The following is a 21,646-nucleotide window of genomic DNA, read 5'->3' as shown; positions in this document are numbered from 1 at the left end:
TCAGGAAGATGCATGATGCATTAGAATAACAACACAGAACTCTGCACATCTTTAAACAAATACAAAGCAAAGGAAAGCCTCATCGCTTGCCTGAAGTAAAGAAGCATCTTACATTCTCCACTAAACATGACCGGCATGAACTAATCAAAATTCCAACATTTAAAAAGTGCCCATCTGGCCCAATGAACTGAGCAAAATGCTCTAAAGCAACATTTCCTATTTTATTGTTTTACCTCTCACACAATCAGTCCGTTCCCAGGCAAAGATATAACACGACATTCTTAAGCTAACGAACACAAAAAAGAAAGATGCCATAATACGAACCTAGTGCCTTTCTATCTTGTCTGTGTAGGAGAACAGAGCAGACCTGATGCATCTGCACCCACCACCGCAAGCTCACAAACAGCACAAATCTGCCCCTCTATAGTAGGCACAAAGCGAGCCCCACAATATGGGCAGGAAACATCCTTCTGCCCACGGTAGATTGGAACAAAAGTAGCCCCACAAACCACAAATGGGTTCCTGAAATCATAATTGACCTGATTAGTATCCTTCTTATCACCACAAGCCTGCAAAACCTGTCTAGCCTTCTTCGCTTGGGCTTCAGGTGGGCCGTTCTCCAGAAGCATCCTAGCAAAATTGGCTGCCGTAGCGAAGCTCCCTCCCCTGTAACAGCTACTCATCGCACTTGCAAGCACAAGTCTCATATGAATCTTTTGAAGTTTACAGTTGGTGAAGTAAGCTGCCAACTCCTGCTGCCGAATTACATTATCCTTCATTTCCTTTCTTTTGACTTCAATCTTCAAGCCCAGGACATATTCTCTGGCTATCTCAATAAGCTCCTTCACTTCATCAACTTCCCTCCTTGAGTCCACCACCATAAGTGGGATAGTATGCAGAATACTGAGAAACTGCCGCAAAGCCTCTGGAAACTTTCCCTCTGTTGTGGCACGGTAAGCAGCCTTAAGCTTCTCATCCATCTGCGAGAACTTAAAAACAAGTGCTGGTGGGCCCCTCACATTAGGACTGGCAGACTCGCTCCATCCCTTCTCAACAGCAGTTGATATCACAGGCGCCGTAGCAAAAGCACAAAGATATGTGTGGCTGCCCATGCAAAGATCCATAAACAATGGCCTTAAGGGAGCAAAGTTCTTTATTCCCAATTGCCGGCCAAGCAGGCGCATGGCAGTGTCAAAATTTCCAGCAGCCACATGCTCCCCTGCCAGAGATGACTTCTGAATCCATATTTGGCTTACTGGCATGCCCGGTGTAGGAGCAACAAACAAAGATGAACGAGCATTGGGGTTAGCTTTCGGTGTTTCCACATCCGGCGGTAACTCCAAATCTTCAAGGTCCCAACCTCCTTCCTCATCATTCTCTTCATTGGCTTCACCATCCTCAATTTCTGCTACTATATCGCCATTCTGAATCACACCTTCAGCATCAACAATATCCAAATCCTCATCACCCCAGTCAGCACCACTAGCTTCTTCTTCTTCCTCATTACCTGCCCTCCCAAGACTATCCAATCCACCTTCAAAAATACCTCTCATGACCCTTAATAATGGCCAATCCCCACTGCACATAAGTGGACGAGGTGGCATAAGGAGAGAACTGAGTTTTCCTTCAGGTATAGAGGGAACATTATCTCCCAATTCAGCTGCAAGCCTGTCCGCAACTTCAGTAAGCCCATGAGTAGCAGCTGTGACATATGCAAGAGGCAAATGGCCAGCATTCTCCAAGATCTTGACACGTTCCTCAATGTCGCCTAGATACATGGCATTGTGGAACTGGCCCATCACATCATTTTTAATCTCAGCTATCCTCAGCATTTTGGACAGCTTTTCCATGTTTCCTGTTACAAGATAGAGAAAAGATAGCCTCTCAAAGTTCTTCGTCCTCTGGTATGCATATTCCACAATACTGGTGTTTCCCTGTCGAAGAGCCTCAATGCCTAACCTGTACCAGTAGTCTTTCTCATCTATCTCCCTCGCAGAAGCAACGGCAATCTGGATGTTACCACTCTCAAGAGCCAGGTTGAATCGGGTTCTCTCATCTTTGACAAAATGGAGAGCTACTTCGGGGAAACCTTTCTGTTGCAGATATGCAATCACAGCCTGTCCACATAACTGTGAATTCCTGATCATACTCATCACATGGTCGTATCTTTTTCGCAAAAGGGCCAGCTTGAATATGTATTCTGTAGCATCAATTGATATAACCCTATTCCTACCATCACGATCCAAGCAATAGATATTGCTCCCAGAAACCTTGGTTATGTAAACAGGAACATCAAGGGTTCTTACAATTCCGCTGTCCCCATTAGGAAGACAGTACTTAATATGGTTTAAGGTTGTGTAAAGAAAGACGCCATTCTCATCCCAGGCACCACTTTTCACACGGATGGTCTCATGAAGTGTGCAGCGGTGCACAAGTTTCTTGCTAGCAATAACTATAGCATGTTTGCTCAACAAGGCAACAGACTCCATATCGCTTGACCAAACAATGTACTTGACAGATGGGGTCTGAAGTTCCCCAAGAATAAGCCTCTGTTGGAGATCAAATATGACCACTCTATCCTCAGCCCTGCACAACAGATTGCCTGTCCCGGCGTAAAATATCGCATCAGTAGCAATAGGAAGAGGACTCTTCTTTACAATCTCATTCTTAAGGTTCTTCACCAGTGCTTGATTGTTACTCTTGTCGAGAACTGCAAACCTGTTGCGAGCTACAAAAACAGCTGAGCCCCCAGCTCCCTTCTTTGCTTCCTGCATATAATCACCCCTTCCAGCAGATTCCTTAGGAACAACATAAAGTTCATATGAACCCCCATCCACATCAGAGCAGAGCAAGACAGCATTTTCCGTGGGGCTGTAAGACAGTGTTCTGGGTCCCTGATTCAAGCTGACTGAACCAGGCCTTCTAATTGGAACCACTTGATTATCCTTCTGGGATGAAAACTCGTAGAACCGCAAGAACCGATCTTTGACATAGAAGAGAGTATCACCACTCACAGAGAAGGCAGGGCGCTCTCTTTCCAACTTAAAAACAATCATACCACTGTCATGACCAGCTGCAAGAAGGTTCATTTCTGGATGTGCAGTGAGAATCCAGAAACGGTCATGTTCACGGCGAAATGTTTGAATTCCAGTGCGTTTCGTAGCATCCCAAATGCGAATACTTTTGTCCTCTGAGTTTGACACAATAATATCCTGCTTCGCATGGAACATTACACAAGAGACATTATTCATGTGCCCTCTCAGTGTGTCCACTTCCCAAGCCTTTGTATCTGTTCAACAAGACCAGTACCTTGTGTTAAAATATTTCTAATTAAAGACCAGAAACTGTGATAAAAGTTTATCTGTCTAATTCTTGAATCATCAAATGAAAAAAAAGAATATCCATGCTGTTTATTGATTTTGTTTTCATGATAATCAAAAGAAACTACTATTCTCCAAATTGAACATAGATAGTAATACATTAATTTTTCTGTTATTTAACTTTTTCCCCCTTTCCTGGACCTTGAAGGATGATGCAACAATTATAGTACACTGTGAATGATATCATATACATGAGGAAACCTAGAAAGGGCTTTTATAGTGTACCATTCATTCGCCATAGTTTCACTTGTCTATCATCTGCTCCAGACACAATAAGAGGCAGGCTAGGATGAAATGATGCCCAATTGACTCCACGATCATGACCTTCCAAGACATACTTGACAACAGCATCAACACCACCAAACAGATCAGTGTTCATCTGGCTCAAGCGCAAGATGTCATCAGCTGGTGACACTGTTTTCTTCCTCAGTGCACCAATGTCCCAAACCCGGACTGTCTGATCCAGGGAAGCTGATACAACCAGGTCCTCCTTTGGATGGAAAGAGGCACACATAACATAGTGGTTATGCCCTGTTAACACCGAAATGCATGTCCGAGACTGCCAGTTCCAGATTCTAATAGTCTGATCATCACTAGCACTAACAATCCATGGATACTCATCATGAAATTGGACTGTACGAATGTAATCGAGATGCCCAAGAAGGGTAAATAGGCACCGATGGGTCTTGTAATTCCAGACTTTGATCTTGTAATCATCTCCTGCAAAACAAGCGATATCAACAGACATGGTGCAGCCAGTAGAATTTCACGCAGAAATAAATCCTCAGAATCACTATAAAACTTAAGAAAACTTAGAAAATACTATTCATTTCACGATATTCAGGATCTCTAAATATCGGATCAAAGCAAAAGCAAGCAAAGTTGGATCTTTTAGGTATTACAAAAGATAAATAGCGGGAAAACAGCATCCAACTCAAAAATAACAAGGGTAAGCTAAAAATTGGATAAATAAAGAACATATTCCAACATAAACTTCATGCACGATCACCCCTTAAATCAATTGCTTGCAATTCATAAAGAATTGAATAGAACCGCTCAGATCTGAATAATTATAAATAAAGCCAAGCGAATAAGAATTTCTTTTAAGCCTCGCAGATCTAAAGCAAAATTTCACATTATTAGCAACTAAATTAGGGAATAGCAAAACTCGATCCGTGAAGAGAAGATTCTGATGACAAGAAGAGAAGATGAATCACCTCCCGAGACGAAAAGGGGCTGAGATTTATGGAAGTGAACGCCGCGCACGGGTCCATCGTGCTCGTCGAATCGGTCGATAAGGGTGCCCATCCGGTAGTCCCATAGCTGGATCACGCCGCTGTGGAGGCTGGCGAGGATCCAGGGCCGCTTGCTGTGGAAGCTCAGCCCCTTCACCCGATTGCTCTTCGTCTCGAACTTGGTCAGCATCTCTCCCTCCCTTGCTTCTTCCCTTCCGTCGCCTCCTTAAATCACCGGATCTCCGGAAACCCTAACTATCACAAGAAGTCTGCGAGATCGAAAGAAACCAATCGAAAAAATCCAGATTAGATTAGGAGCAATCAGATGCCAGCGTTAATATTAGCGGTCGGATCTAAGAGCGGGATCTGGAACCGAGAAACCGCGAGAGAAGAAGGGCTCTGACCCCGGGATCTGAGATCTGGATCTAGAGAGATAAAGAGGAGAGATGGTTGGGGGTATGAAGACGGAGAGAGATCGAGAGGAAGCGATCTCTGCCGGAGACGAGATCGCCGTCGCCGCGAGAGAGAGAAGGTGGGGAGGGGGAAGGCTCCACGATGAGATCTCTCCCGTCGTTACACTGCCACTCTTCTTTCTCGCCTTCCTCTTACGCTTTTGTTTTCGTTTCCGGAGAAAAATTGCAAGGTGTCTAGACTCTAGAGTTGGGAGTGGTGAGTCATACGGCTATTTTGGACCGTTGGATGGGGACGGTCGGTCTGGCTTCGATTCCAAGTAGTGTGCGGTGATCTATTGTGCGCTCCAAACCTAATGGTGACTACGGGCGTAATGCAGTTCGTCTTTGCTATAATGCTGACACCGATATATGACGGTACATTGGGGTTCAGGTCAGGCTCGGGCTCAAGTTGACCTAAAGATGGCCGAAAGTTTATTTAGTTTCAACGAGGCCAGATCTAACGCATTTACTTAGTGGATCGAGTTGTATATGGGTTGCAATCACTCTAAAACTATGAGATCTACGCGCAAGCCAACCGCGCTAACGCCCCTTCGTCGTAATGGATTGCAATTAACCCACATCGATGTAAGTAAGCTACAACAAACCAGTGCTATATAGTTCCGGGTCCAACTTCATGAGATTCACAGCTGAGTCACAATTTAGGACCGTGATGGAACTCGTAAGTTTCATCTTCTGGTTTGGTTCAGAAGTGAATCAAATCCGTTATATGGACTTAATCATGGTCCATCCAATCCGCATGCACGCCACCATACACATTCAATATATCTATGAATTAATATAGGTACTAATATACTTGGCCACAGTCCACGCCAAGGACTGGCCAATCGAAACCCTCTGTGAAACCTCCAATCTACCAATCAGGATCCATCACATGGTATGCCTGAGAAACACGGGCAACCTTTTGAACTTCGCATCACAATCTCCCATAGCAAGTAGCACCTTGCTCATTACCATGGGTGGTTTTCTAAATTACACTTATGGCATGTGTGAGACTTGATGCGTGTACAAAAAGATCATATATAATCTCTGAGACATCCGGCTTACCAAATACGATTGATCCACGTGCCTTAATTCTTCGGCAATAGGTGTCAGCTTTCACCTATACAATCTACTCTCTAGCAGACTTACCAGAAAAATGCTCTAGAGCTCTAGTAGATCATTATGTTGTCCCATCCAAAAACCTCATCTGTTCCTGAGCATCGTTTTGACTGAGGCATTAGATAGTCGATACTCTCCAGCAAAAGAATTTCTTCATCTTTGCTGTTTCGAAAACTCCAAACGCAATCAGAACCTTCCAAAGTAGCTCCAGGCATGCTACCATCTCACACGGCCCAAGCAGCTTAGTGCCAAGGCCTCCAGCAATCAATCTTGCTCGGTGCCTTTGTTGAACTAATTTTTAAGCAGCAGAGGTACCAAGAAGATGGTATGGGATGGCGTTTGTCCATCACTTTGTCCATCACGCGCACAAGCCAAAATCCGATATGTTACGAACGCCTGACCCGAGCCACCTATCAAACATGCACCATTACAATTTACAAGCTACCAGGGGAAAATAACATAGCTACATGAATTGGGCAAATTAAAAGGACATCAGATTTTTAGAAATTTAGATACGTTAGTCATATTCCTGCAGTCCAGAAGCCATTATAGGGTGGCTGCTGCTTATTGTTATCGGTACTGATACCTCTGCTGCCCCACCCAAGCTGGAGCCTAAACCCTAGCAGACTGAGACCTCACAAAGACGGGGCTTTGCTGATAAACCTCCAATACAGAACTTTACTAATCAGAGATGGAGGCAAAGACATCATCCAAACGAATCCTGCTCATACCATCTGAATAAGCTCTTGATGGTCCAGCAAAAAGTCAGATGAAGGGCAAGTACCCCGAGGCATTGGAAAGCATCAGTTACATGATTTCAAATCCTGAGTGCAGTGTACTAGACATCGAAAGTAGGCCAATTAAGAAAAATTTCCGGACTTGAAAAGCATGTATGAATTATCTGAGTCTGATCTTCTCACTGTACCTTCGGCATATATATATATATATATAGCAGGGCTAATATCTACATAATTTTGGCCATGTGCGTTTCCTTTGCTAAGCTCACCATGCCTGTCAAAAGGATAGCAGGAATAAAAGCTGATTTCAAAGGTATAGAGCTCAGAAATCACTGCATATATCAACTGCGATCTCATCTTGTTTCCAAATAATGAAAGTACAAAATGGTATACAACTCATCCTTTTCTCACATATCAGCATCCCTAGAACTAGCTTGACAAGCATAAACCACACTAGTTCACTTCCGCCGATCATGTTGCACTCAAGTTGCTGACCATAATATATCAGATGATAGAAGCACAAGAATCAAATAGTGATATGGGAAAACTCATCAGTTTTGAAGGGCTCAAGGATTTGAGTGAAAAATACAACTCAGAAGGTTCTCTTAAATAGACTGATTTCTGGGCAATCAATCCAGTAGTCTCTTTGAGCGATCACCTGGTAACCCTGTAATTCTGCAAGACCAGGAAGAAATTACATTAAGAGCCTGATGGGTTGGAATATACATCCATAAAAAATAAGACTGAAAACACTTGAGAAACATCTAGTGTGGTCATCTTCTCAGGATTATTGCGCACAATTTCCTTGATGATCAAGATACCAAAACCTGCTTCAATTTCATAACAGCGTACCTTTATGGTTTTAAGTAGCTCTCTGGCCTCCCTATTGTTTTTAAAGTGATCACGGACAGGCTGTGAAGTGGAATGGGCTATGGAGTTAGAAACAAGAAAGAAAAGCAGTCTATATGCATCCAAGGCAGAGAATAATTTGATAATACGCACGATAATTGATACATGGCTGCCACTATTATTGTCAAGTTTTTCACAGGTAAAACTAATTGTAGCCAAAAGTCAGCGCAGCATCATCCCAGACTAGACTACTAATACTGAAACGACATGTGAATGCCCTAATAGGTTGCCAAGACAATTATGAAACTTCCTTTCTTTACTGTAAAATAAATGGTTCAGGGTTAACTGCAAGCTGGCATGGACCCATTTTTAGGCTATTTAGCATGTTTGGCATTAACGAACTTTTGCAACTTTTAAAGCAAAAAAGTGCTTCCTGAAAAAAAAAGTATTTGGTAACAATATCTGAAAAGTGCTTCTACAAGAAAAGAGAGTCAAAAAGCACTTTTAGGAGATGCTAGAAAACCTAAAAACTAGCTTCCTGACTCAATACATACTTCCAGGTCCTCTTTACAAAACCTCCCGGGTCCTAGCAGAAAACCAGTCCTGGCCTGTGTCATCCAATATGTGCCAGTCACAATTCTGGCAAAATGCTAAGGTTCGAAGCGAAAAAAAAGAAAAAAAGAAAAAAAGAAAAAGAGTTCCATGCCCATCTGTCTTGACATGTGCCATTACATGCTTGACCAGCATAGATTAATAAACCACGATACAAGGTTCCATACTCCTTATCTCATGCTAGGACCTTGCTGGCATACTTCAACACTGTCGACACACATGATACAACACAATAACTTCAATCATGCTCGTGCATTATAAGTTGCATATAACTAAGATATCTTGATTTAATCAAAATGGATCGATCCACTTATAGAGAAACTTTTAAACTCAAGAATGAAAATAATCACGTATTAAACTAAAAATGTCAGGTTTGAGAATCAGTCAGCCAACATACCCATACTGAGGCTTGTTTATCTCAGAGACTTTATCTGGGGGAGGCGTGGTGACAGAGGCAGTGCACATCTAGTGGCTTGGGAGGTGGTCTGTCAGCCGGTTAGACATGGTGGCTTGGGAGTGCCGTCCTTGGTGGCGCGATGGGAGGCTTCGGTTATGCGGTTGGCAGCTAGCCTCATGCTGGAGCCCGAGAGCATATGGTCCTCCCTGATGAGGGCTAAGTACGGTGCATTGACGGTTGGTGTTAGGGCGGGGCGGCTCCACTCCCCTATCTGGAGGGAGATCAGTGCTAGGGCTACATTAGTGCTTCCGGCAATCCGGTGGGCTATCGGGGATGGTGTGTCGGTGGATGTCCTTGAGGATAGCTGGGTGACTGAGCTGCCGATTAGCAGGCTACCGACCATGGTGGATACGGGTAGGCTGATGGGACATCGAGTTAGTGATTTGCTGGTCCCAGGGGAGGGGAGATGGGATGAGGTGTTCGTTCGGGAGACTTTTGGGGAGCACCTGGCGGAGAGGATTTTGGCCTTACCGATCCCGCTCCGGGCGGAGCCTGACAGATTGGTCTGGATTCCGACAGGCCGGTCGAGGGTGCGTGCCAGGGACATCCATGCGTGGACCAGTAGGGAGCCGGAGAGGCGGATTGATGGCGGATAGATATGGAGGATGAGGGTGCATCCCCGGGTGGCGCTTTTTCTATGGAAGGTGGCCTGGGGTTGCCTTCCGACCAGGAGTATGTTGGCCAGACGAGGGATGAGGATGGGATCACTATGCGAGGTATGCTTGGATGCTGAGGAGACCATTGGCCACGTACTCCTCCGATGCCCTATAGCTGTGCAGTGCTGGAGATCGGCCTCGACGCTGCTCCCTCCTATGTGGGAGTCGGTGGAGGATATGCTCCGGTATCTGCGAGAGGCTACTCGGAGGCTAAGGGATGCTGAGACAGGATCCATTGTGGCTTACCTAGCCTATCACATATGGCTGGCTAGGAACGACCGTCTCTTCGAGGGCAGGCGGTTGTCCCCACGGGCTGTGATGGAGAGAGCGCTGCGGCAGGCAGCGGAGACAGCTATTTGGCCATGTCGGCTCCACCTGGGAGGACTAGGGATATCTGGGGTACCTGTACTGCTGCTTCAGCGTCCAGGTTTAGTTTCTTCTCTTGGGTACCCCCACCCCCTGGCTATCTTAAGGTGAACTTCGACGGTGGTATGGCGGAGGATGGCGCATCTGGGGGCGTGGGTTTCGTGATCAGGGACCACCGGGGTACATTTATCGCTGCTGGAGGACGGAGTATTTTTGGCTGTTCGGTGGTGGGAGCAGAGTTGCAGGCTGCTTGGGAGGGCGTTTTGTTTGCGAGACGTGTTCTGGGGGCCGACAGACTTGTTCTCGAGGGTGATTGCTCTACAGTGATTGACTGGATACGAGGAGTGGACACATATGGGGATGGTCACCCTTTGATACGGGACACTCGCAGTTTGGTGCGGGAGCTGACTTCCTGTCAGATTGCCCATGCCTATCGAGAGGCGAACAGTGCAGCAGACTGGGTCGCCTCTTATGTTGCCCGGCACTCTGGGGAGGCCTTCTGGTCTAGTTTAGATGGCGTCCCACACGCTTTATTTTGTTTACTTTTCTTTGATATGTCTGGTTGTATTCACGTTAGAGGTATATGAAATGAAATACCGTTTTGACCAAAAAAAAAAAAAGGCTTGTTTATCTTTGATAAGATCTATGGAATTCTTATCTAATAAACTATATGGTAACTGTTCCATTGGATAACATCATTTGCAACAATCATCAGCAAGCTTTAGCCATTGATAGTGGCTTTAAAGTTTTATCTGCTATCAGTTCATAAAGGGCATAATCCTTGATCAGTACATGTTCACCAAATTTTTTTCATAAAACTTGCATCCATGTGCTCTTTACCATTACCTGAATCTTCATATCTATGTGTCAATCCTCACTCCTAACAAAATTCTTTTATGGTCCAACATTATTAACTACAACACCTCAATTGCATCTCCATTAATATATACTGCAATGGTGCAACTTCTAAGCTCAAGAATGAAGTAATCATATATCATGTTCATGCCATCAAAAGGCTTTATATCATGAATCTCTTATCAAGGATTAAGGGGTTGCATGCTGCTGCTGTGCGAGCCTGGCAATTGGAAGAGTATGAAAAATGCTGTACTGTATTATGTAAGTGCTTAGCATGCTTGACATGCACTGGCACCATGGTGTGTGAGCACTAGCACACAGCTATTATCATGGTAGTGCCACATGCCAATAAGGCAAACAGTACACACAGTTCTGTATCAACTGTGTCAATTGTCACTTTGATTTAGGTATTTAGTACAATGTTAACACTAACCACAAACTAACACGGAAAGCACACAAATACTATAAAAAGATAGACTGTCAGGATGCAATGAAACAGCACGCAAACCTCTATTAGCATGTAGGTTAATTTTAGTTGCCATAAGGTAGGAGGTGAGACATTATGAATACTCAAACAACAATCTTCACTTTCGGTATAGTTTCTGTTCATTCAAAAAGACTACAAACATTATTTAAAAATATGCATTAAATTATATCCAATGTATTTACACAAAATAGCACAATATAAGATCAAAAAAATGCACAACAAAGGTAAGGAGCTCAAAATTTCAACATGCAAGGATACTAATTAAGCCTTTTTATCAATTAATAATATTAATTATCATAAGCATTTTCCTGTGAAAAATGTAAATTAACATTAAGTTTACAGTGCTACTGTAGAATATGACTCATAATACCAGCCAATAAGGACCAATGCATAAAAAAGTTGGCCAATATAGGAGATGCACGCCCAAAAACCATGTAGGCAACTTTGCAACATTACAATAATTGTGTAATTGAATATGGAACAGATTTATATCCTTGATACATTGTTGTCATTGATGCACATAATTCTAAAACATCTTTTCTAGATTCTCACATACACCTCCAAACTTTGTTTCTATTATGCAAAGACAAATGCATATGCCTTTTCTCATCATATCTCACAGAATCCAAAAACTATGCCTTCTAGTATGTTATTCAATGAAAACCAAGCATACTCAAATCTCATGCTCAACAAGATTTTGTTACCTGCTTACTGCTGTCAATACTGATAATTAAAATCAAATAGGTGAGAGGACAAAGAAAACATTCTGCAGCTTTCCAATTACCAAATGTCAATTGAGTAAAAGCTTAAACTTGATAACATAATAAATGCATGAAAAACACTGTCTGGAAAATAAAGGAGAAAAAGAAAAGCACATATTAACAAAACAAAATGCATACTCATGAAACAAATCAACAGATCTGAGACATTGCCAGTTCCAAGGGAAAATAATTTCAATACTTCTATTTATTAAAGTGTGAAGAATGAAACAAAAAACAAAATTACCTGCAATATCTGATTTATTGCTTTCGCAAGAGCCGGTTTTACATCAGCTGGATGCAGTGCCCCACTTTCATAGTCTGCGATTAGTTCTTCCATGCTAGTGAATGTCCTGGCAAATGGAGATATCATCCATGAATCATCCATTAGACCTTTCAACAACTCCAAAACTATGGGCAAGCATTAAGAAAAATTCAACTGAACCAATATCATGTATTCTAAAAAGCATAAGTTGTTAGTTAACATCTAACAGCAACAATACGTGAACAAGATTGGCCTCCATAAAAAATTTACCTGGCATTCCTATTCAATAAAAAAATAACTGGAGATCTGATTCCTAACAGGGAAATACTACGAGAAAACAACTTTGAAAAATTCCACAGATCCAATACAATTCTTCCCATAGGCTTTCCAACTAGGTACATCATCTTTTCTCGATCTTTAGATGGACAACTCAGGGGCTAATGTGGTTCGGTGATAAGAACTCATAAAGTTGTCTTGTCATGTCATGCTATGTCCACAGAGATGCAGGAAAAGTCATGTAGCTACAGATAAGAACACAGCAGTATAAATCATTAAAAATCTGACCACAAATACTTGTTTCAAGGACATGGACATCTTCTAGACAAGTTATCTCAAAACTAAAATTGACATAGATATATAACAAACAAAACAATATAAAGAGATAAAAGAACTCACTTGTCTCCGCCATTTTCTGCAGTTCGTACAACCACAAATTTACCAAACCATTGGAAGATGATGTACTTAATGTATTCTAGACATGGGTTTCCTTCCACAATCTTTGGTGGGCAGTAAGCTTTCTTTATCTTCAAATTCACTTCAGCCTACAATAAAAGACAACCAACTAGCAAATTGGTTGCAAGACCATGCAACATGAAGAAGAAGGTGACATAGATGCGAGAATGTACTCAAACAGCAGTTTTGTAATAGCTCGAAATGAAGATGGTAAACATCATAAGAGGAGATTGTCATCTACCATGTGGAAAAATGGCATGTTTTTTGTCATCTAAAGCTGAAATCAATATGAAACTGAAACACCAGTAAACTCAGAGGCAGATTCACTATAGTAGCCATTTAATGCTTAAAAATTTTTGGTAACCAAACTGAATAGGAAGATTCAAGTTACGAAGACAAGGTACAACAAGAATACTCATTATGGCAAATAATTTGATAATAATGATTAACCATGCTTAAGAAGAGCTCGGATGTGAGTGCATGTGAATTGCATGCATGCCACAAAAAATTCCCAGATAATCTTTAGCACAACAAATTTACTCAACCATTGAAGAGCACCTACCTCCTCATCTTCCATAAAAATGGAAGAAGATGGATCACTTTTTGACATCTTCTCCTGCCCCTGCTGTAATCCAGGCAGCATGTCTGCAGTTTATCAACAGTTAAGGCCCTGCAGACATTCATTTAATATTGATCCTATAAACTATAGAGTATTGATAGAAAGAAGTCCATAGCAAGTAGGATACGATGTGACAGAATAATGGGCTTGTTTTTTCTTTTAATGTCATCACAGTACTCTCTTGCAAGCACATTCACTTTTCGTTGATCCATGCCTAACTGGCAGATGTCAGCCTGAAATGACATTTCAATAAAAAGAACTATATGATATGATGACAGATCTTGCATTTGTTAGACAACTGGAAGGAGAAGTAAAGAAGGAAAAAAGATTAAAAAATGCAACACAATACAAAAATCTAGAATCTAGCTAATATTGCAACTCTGACATCCATGCAGTAATTCAAAAGGAGGTAAAGATGTCACAGAAGTACGCAGTTTTGGAAGAAAGGAGAAACCTTCAGGAAGAATATGTCAGCACACTGCATGCATGGATAAAATATCTGAGCTGCAGTCAACTCATCTTGTTCACTTCGACCCATAATCTGACTACATCTGCATATGAACGTGTAGCTTATCAATTAGATTGAGTTTCATTGAAGTGGTGTCTCACAAGACTTAAAACAGCTTTTACATACTCAAATACATATTAAGATATAAGGCCCAGAATAGATGCTAGATGTACCTTATTATCCGCGGAAGAGTATTTCGTCGAGCTATGTCCATTACAAGAGGCCAATACTCATGTGCACGCCCATTAATTTCATCTGAGGACCACAGAAACTCAACCCTGTCGAGATTCATCCCAACAGCTTTCCAAATCTCAATAAGATAACGACCAACTGTTCGGATTTTTTTCAGATCACCCCCCATTTTATTGTTTAGCTGCGCAAACCAATCTGCGATCCATATTTTTACAGTGCACCCAGCCGATGTCAGCTTGTTCACATTTATTGTCTTCATGACACCCTGATGAGAAGCAAAGTACCATAAGCAGAAGAGTGCAAGAACACTTTAACCTTTTCATCTACAGTAACTTGGATGGACATGCAGAACCAGTTAATCGCTTTACAAAATTGAATAAATAAGATCTTGCCATATTGCCTTTATTATCAAAAAAATTTTTAAAAAATAATTGAATGAGTTTCTGATCATTATTGAGTGATGTGATTCAAGTAGAACAATGGCCTGTGAAGGATAAAAAATGGAGGGAAAAAATTGTAGGAAAACATAAAACTACAAAAGAAATAATCATATCAAATGTTATACTGGTCTTCTCCTATCAACTTACTATCATTATGTTATCCTGAGAACCATATACACGTACCAGTGTTCCTCGAGTGGAAACTTTCACATTCGACATTCTCAAAATGCACCTATATTGCCTATGATAGCTTTCATGCCGAACTTTTTAGACTGATTTTACCCAATCAAACCATACGACCTCCCATCTCTAGTACAACCTAACTAGATGATCATGGCTAGTGACCTAATGGACCTGTTCTTATTCAATAATTTGCATTCATTAAGACTATTTCATGCTTTCTACATCTCACTAAAAACACAACCCTTCTGTGCCCATCTCCCTATAAGATATCAATTGCTGACAGGCTTCTGCTATGCACTCAGACTTTGAAGTTTAACTCATGCAGGTTTCAACCTCTCCATATATCCCATCTCTCTCCTAAACCAACGTCATAATAAGATTACGCTTTATCTCTTACATGCATGTTTCCATGGGACTCTACCACAATCATTCTCTGAAACCAAAGTCCGCCAAACAAGCACCACTTGCAAATTTGTGCTCCAGTCATATTGTACATATAATGTTAGTCTCCAATCACGCTGAACTAATCAGTTAATTTATATCATGTTTTTATGGCTCTCAAAGCATGTCATAAGCAACCAAGATTGCTGCTACCCCTTTGTGAATCACATCTAACTTCCATCCTTTGAAACTAAGAATGTACTTCAAAGGATAACTAGGACACCCAAACTCCTCCAAATCCTTTTTCACTTTGATTCTTCTGGCTACTGATCCAATCTCCTGTTACAGAAATAAAAAGAAGGTTACAGTGTCGTAACCTAGGATAAAGTAATTCGTTAGGAAGGAGTATATGATTAGTTAGGGACCAAACTGCACCAAACAGATCTATGGATGGGTTACTTGTGTTGGACATAAAAATATGTGACTCCTTTAATATTGGGACAAAACAAAATCAAATGAGTATATTGTGGCAATAAAAGTGCCAACTAGTACTTAATGACAAATAGGACCAACTATGACCAGGTTTTCAAGTCCAAACCCACCAACGCACACCCTTCCATATCTGTCCCTAATTTATTGTGGGAGAGGAAAACAAGTATATCAATCCAAAAATGAAGGTATGTTAAATTTTTCCAAGAGAGAAAATCGATAAGGAATATGATGAAACCTTCTGAAAAAAATCATCTTTGATTGATTGTAATACTTGGACGCCCAAAAAGAAGTTTTCACTTTCTATCCAAATAGAGCTACTAGCTTTATGAAATAAAAGTTAAAAAGATCTCTCAACCACTATGAGAAACAATTAGTAAATAAGTTGGACTATGTTTGACTCACCTATTTATTAACACCCAATCTAACTATTTGTTAATACTATACTTTGATCCATAATTATGTTCCAATCTACATCAAAAGAAAAGCTATAATTTATTGATGTAGTTTTTTTCACCTAAATCTCATCAAGTTGATGAAATTTACCCTTCAAGTCTAGGGACCAAAACCATCCATTCCTTCTAAATCATTGAATTTGAAAAAAATACACCTTGAGTTGAAAAAAGAGTTATGATAAGTGAGTTTGCTATTATATCACGGGAAACACATTAAGAGATGATGGTGTATCATGGGAGGACAACAATACATACGGCTGCTTCTCGAAATTCACTCCAAGCTCAATATTTATCTATTCAAAACAATTATCTTTCAGAGAACAAGATTCTTAGCTGGGTATTCAGGCCCTTGAGAGTAGGGAGCATTTCGTTAAGCCCATCACACACAGCATGGTCCCATCCCACTAGCTCAGTCTCACCCCCCAACATTTCTCCCCCAAACAAGTTGGAACAAGATTTGAATTAAGAACACAAAGAAGAGTATTCGAAAGATGCTATTTTCCCTATTTTCATTTTTATCTCTTTAGAAGCTATCTAATGGATTATGACAATCATTAGGTGGAAGCCCAAGTAGCGATGCTTTTGTAGCATGAATTGACCCAACTTACGTAACATAATCTGGCACTCCAATGACTACCCATCCCTAACCACTAGAACAACCCCATCCCCTTCATCATTGATGCCATGGTCCTCTAACCCCAACAAAGATCCATTACTATCCTAGCCCTTATGACTTCAGCTGACATGTGGTCCTTGTTGTGCCTTATACATGCACTAAGGAGGCTCAAAAATGATGGTGGCAACAGATACAACGGGCAGCAATATCCTGTTAATATAAAGATAAAAGACTAGACTTGTGCAGCTTCAGAGTGAACGTGATCTTGCAACATGGTGTTGAGCTTGGGAGCTATGGACCTATGCATGTACATTTGATTCTTATCTCTGTTTCTTCTTTTTTAGTAATTGAAAGAAGCCTTTTCTGCTTGGATGTTTTCTCATGCCAAATCTGTTCAATCTTTAAGGTTGGCATGCAAGATCATACAACAAATATTGCCACATCCTCCAATAAATTGTAATTTTTCTAGAATAATCCTTAAACCTGAAACAGTCTATATAGCATGAGATAAAAATCCAAACAAGAAAAAGCTTTCTTTGAATTTAAAGAAAAAAAGAAATGGGTGAGAAGAGACAAATGAACACACCAGGGTCCACCAAATAACGGGCTCAACCCTCCGCTAGGCATCGACTCACTCACTGTAAAGTTATACAGGCCTAGACTTTTTACCATCATAACTGTAGAATGAGGCAGCCTTATCTTCCGCCTTTGCCACCATTGTCAAGCCTCTTCAAAGTATGAGTTATGCATGGTGAGAAATGTGTGCCTAATGAGGTTGTTATGCTCGGGCTTGGGATAGGTTGGGGAGTTAAGGCTGTCTTTGGTTCAGGAATAAGTAAAAGTGGAATAGAAAAGTCATGCCTATTAGGATAGTTATGCCACAAGTTATTCATGGTTTTGCTTAAGATAAGGAATAACTCTTGACTAAGGGTGTTTTTGTCCACCGAAAGTTAGGAGTCAGGCATAAATTAATCGCCTTACGCCAAGATTTACTTATGACGGCTTTCTCTTAGAATACTTATATATGGCATAAGCAATTTTGACCAGCATATCTATTCCTTATGCCTTTTTTTCTATAGTTGTTTGTAGGCACGAATTTATTCCAAGCCTAACACTTACTTTATGCCCAACTAAACAATGCTAAAGAAGTAGTTTGGAAGTGGTTGTGGTTGCCAGTGGGACTGGATCAAGTTAGGGTTGTGGTGGTGCAGGCATCTGACAATGCAATGTAAAGATTGGATCCCAAGTGATGTTGTGGCAACACCACAACTTGGGCTTTTGCAAAAATCATCAAATATCTTGCAAACAGCAATGAAAGGGAAGCCTCTTTGGCAAGCATCCATCTTTACCCACCATTTTGGCTAATGAGGTCAAGAACTCGACCATGTATGAGGCATGGATGTATGGTGCATCATGGGCTTGGTTAACCCCCTTCCCCTCCTCAAGGTGGCTCAAAGATCCTCATTTTCTAGAGACAATCTTTAAAAGATTATTTCCTATCTTGTAGAAACAAGTTATATGCAACCTAGGAAGAAAATAAACATAGAACTGTCTTTCTCATGAATCAATGTCATCTCTTGCTTGGTCTAGATTGCTAACATATCAAAAATACTGTTAACATTCTAATCTAATTAATATAACTATGACTAACAAGCCTTATCCTATCAAGTTGGAATCGTGGATCTTGTGTTTTCTTCATAAGTTTCTCTTGCAAAGGACTATACTCCTTGTTAACTTAAGCTTTTCAAATCCATTCTGTATCCTAGTTTTATTCCTACTTTCATTCCTTCATAATGGGGCAAAAGAAATCCAAGTGCCTCTATAAAAAGGCTGCTTTTGTTCTGTCTCTAACCACATCTCCATCTTATGATGACACATGCTAAATAAAGTAGAGACACTAAAATCAAAAACCTAGGACCTGTTTGGTACTATTGTTGTTTCTATGCTTTTGTTTTCCTTCAAATTTGTGAAACACCGTACCATGATTGCCGTTGGAAGTAGTAAATCTTTGTTGCCACAAGCTTTAAAAGTTCTACACACAATTTAAAAAACAAAAAGGGTTTTATGGTACATATTCATTCAGTCTAATTCAGTATTCTTCTTAGACTTTTGAAAACAAAAACACAAAATGATAAAGCAATGCCAAAGAAGCTCTTAGAATTCAAACACAACCTAATACATGACAACTCAACTAATTTTCCAGCCAAAGAAAGTGTCATCTCAAATAAAACCGAAGACAAAACAATACCAAATTTAGGTTTCATCTCACCTAAAATTCCCTCACAAGTGCAAATATGAGCAGCAAATTTTAAAAGAAAAAATTAAGAGATTAAGATACCATTGGGCATCACTCTCATTTTTTTTATTTTCAGAAATAGAAGAACAAAAATTTAATTTTATTTTTATAATTTTTAAATATATAAACATGCTTAGTATGGTCAATTATTTTTTTAAAAGAAACATATTGATGAAGATGGACACAATGGTAGCTGTAGCGAAAGCAATGAGTGTGATGACAGTGGTGTTGGTGAGTGATATGATGGTGGTTAAGTAGCAATGATGGTGATGGTGGTGTGTTGGAGGGGAGATAGTGGTGGTAGCGGTGGAAGTGCCAGTGATGGTGGTGAGAGTACCAACAATATAGCTAAAACAAAGGCTATGTCAGTGGTGGTGCGGTGGAGGCGGTGCTAGTAGTGACAGTGACGGCGACGATCATGGTGGTGGAGGCGCCAGCAATGTGACATAAATGATGGCAGCTATGGTGTAGCGGCGGCCGCAACGAAGGCAGCAATGGGGACAACGATTGGTGGCGGCGAAGGTGGTAGAGGCAGTTTTGGTAAGGTGGTGGTATAGAAAAACATGAGTTTCTTGTTTTTTAAAAAAATTGAAAGTAAGAATACTTTTATTTCTCTTAAAAAATCGCGAAAATAATGTATAAAAAATAGAAACAAAAACAGTAGTACCGAACATATTTTTCTTATCTCGATTTCCATAATTTTATTTTTTTAAAATAAAAAATAAGAAATAAAAGCAATGCCAAATAGGACATAAAGTACTAAATTATCGCAACCTCTTGAATTATTGAACATAATCATGGTAATCATAGAAGCCATTTATGCACATATTAGTTGTGATTTCTGAAAAAGAACGCAAACAGATAAAACATCAAGCCATCTCGAAAGACTAAACCTGGGCAATGTGCATCCTCCCCGATGGTTCGAATCCATCGTAGCAGATAGGATTCGGTTTTTTCTCGAGGAGGTTACGAAGTTCATCTTCCTGAATGCATTCCTCTCCCACGCTCCTCACCAGTGCGTACTTCTCTTCCAACGTTAACCTGGAGCCCCAAACGGCGCAAAGAAAGCGCAAAATGATCACAATTTTGTAGCATCTGCCGAACGTAAAGATCTAGATCGGCCATATTTCTTCTCTCTCTCTCTCTCTCTCTCTCTCTCTCTCTCTCTCTCTCTCGATAAAAAAGATTGGATTGCAAGAAGTTAAAGATTCCAAGTTCCTTACGAGGCCGTTGCCGGAACCGAGGATGAAGGATCTAGCGACATGGAGGCCATAGTGGGGGAGGATTCGGCGGCTGAGATCCGCTCGTCTGTCCCTTCCGCCATGGACGTCTCGCAGGAGGGACGGCGGAAGCTTTGGCCCGGGGTTAGGGCTTTGGATCGTTTACAGGGGAAAAAGTCGATATCATGGTTTAGCCCCTCCGGTGAAACGTCTATTAGGGAAACGAGTCTTGAAACGATAAAAATAGAAAGGCTTTCTTTGGGCCGTGTATACATTTTTACTTGTACATCGTAAGTATATAAAAGTACCATTACGGATATACTTGCCTCGCACGTTAAGTTTAGCAAGGAGAATCGGTACCGGCACCATATCAGTTGTTTAATAAAATGAGTGAAAGACGGGAAAAAGAGAAAAATAGGTAGAGAAAGGGGAGAGAGGGAGGCGGGCGGAGGCCATCGAAGGTCGGCGACCCAGACAGGAGGCGAAGAAAACTTCTGCGGCTAGAAAATAGGGCCAGACCCCTGTTTTGAATGAAATAGAGGATCCGCCCCGTTTCTGATTGCAGAGCCCGGAGGAGCATCCTCCACGTGGCTCGCTAACCTCCTCTTGCCCTCCACTAGCCGGCCTCCATCTTTCTCTCACTTCCTTCCTCTCCTTTTTCTTCTCTCTCCCACTCTTTCGCTCTCTTTTTCTTTCTTTCCTTCTTCTTCTCCCCTTCGACAACGGATTTTGTTTCTATTGTCAGAACTATGCTGGTCAGCGGAAGGAGCAATTTGGAAAAGCTAGAACTACCTAGTTCGGGACGGTTCTGCCGACCTTGATTCCAATGAATAGTCTTCTGGCAAACGGCAGGATGAGGTATCAATTTGCCGCAGTTTGAGACCAAGGATCATCAGAAAATTTCTGTCACATGATTTCATATATGAGCGCTCAAGAAAAATTTACTAACTTCAAAAGATTACATCAATTATGTGAGTCTGCTCTTCTCCCTGAATTGTAGGCATATAAATATAGCAAGGTATATCCGTATAATTTAATATCAGCCTTGCATGTTTCTTTTGCTAAGAATACTGGGCTTGTCAAAAGCACAACAGAACCAACAACCAACTTCAAACATATGGAGCTCAGAAACAACAACCAACTTCAAACATATGGAGCTCAGAAACTTAAAGGATGTCTCCAACCTCGATCCAAGCAAGGAATTTATTTTCTCAACACAAATACACTCTTGACATCCTTAAAAGGCATTGGTTTTCCTGGAGCCCGACCAACTGATTCTCCTATGGA

General features: G+C 41.1%; 2 protein-coding genes across 2 annotated transcripts; both read right to left on the bottom strand.

Moving 5' to 3' along the window:
* Positions 1-5,334, bottom strand: LOC103716534 (coatomer subunit alpha-1). Its single transcript, XM_008804565.3, has 4 exons — positions 5,020-5,334; positions 4,598-4,884; positions 3,606-4,100; positions 1-3,289 (listed from the first exon to the last, which is right to left on the bottom strand). The coding sequence occupies exons 2-4, from the start codon at positions 4,803-4,805 to the stop codon at positions 336-338; spliced, it is 3,657 nt and encodes a 1,218-aa protein (XP_008802787.2). The 5' UTR covers positions 4,806-4,884; positions 5,020-5,334; the 3' UTR covers positions 1-335.
* A 1,894-nt stretch (positions 5,335-7,228) lies between these two features.
* Positions 7,229-20,548, bottom strand: LOC103716533 (tyrosine--tRNA ligase 1, cytoplasmic). Its single transcript, XM_008804564.4, has 10 exons — positions 20,363-20,548; positions 20,033-20,180; positions 14,261-14,544; positions 14,034-14,130; positions 13,707-13,812; positions 13,523-13,605; positions 12,904-13,049; positions 12,211-12,316; positions 7,776-7,835; positions 7,229-7,598 (listed from the first exon to the last, which is right to left on the bottom strand). Exons 1-10 carry the CDS (start codon positions 20,461-20,463, stop codon positions 7,578-7,580), a joined length of 1,152 nt encoding a protein of 383 aa, XP_008802786.2. The 5' UTR covers positions 20,464-20,548; the 3' UTR covers positions 7,229-7,577.
* Between the last annotated feature and the right edge of the window lie 1,098 nt (positions 20,549-21,646).

The sequence above is a fragment of the Phoenix dactylifera genome, chromosome 2 (assembly GCF_009389715.1).
Source record: "Phoenix dactylifera cultivar Barhee BC4 chromosome 2, palm_55x_up_171113_PBpolish2nd_filt_p, whole genome shotgun sequence".
NCBI classification, from domain to species: Eukaryota; Viridiplantae; Streptophyta; class Magnoliopsida; order Arecales; family Arecaceae; genus Phoenix; species Phoenix dactylifera.
This window is presented reverse-complemented; position numbering and strand designations above follow the sequence as displayed.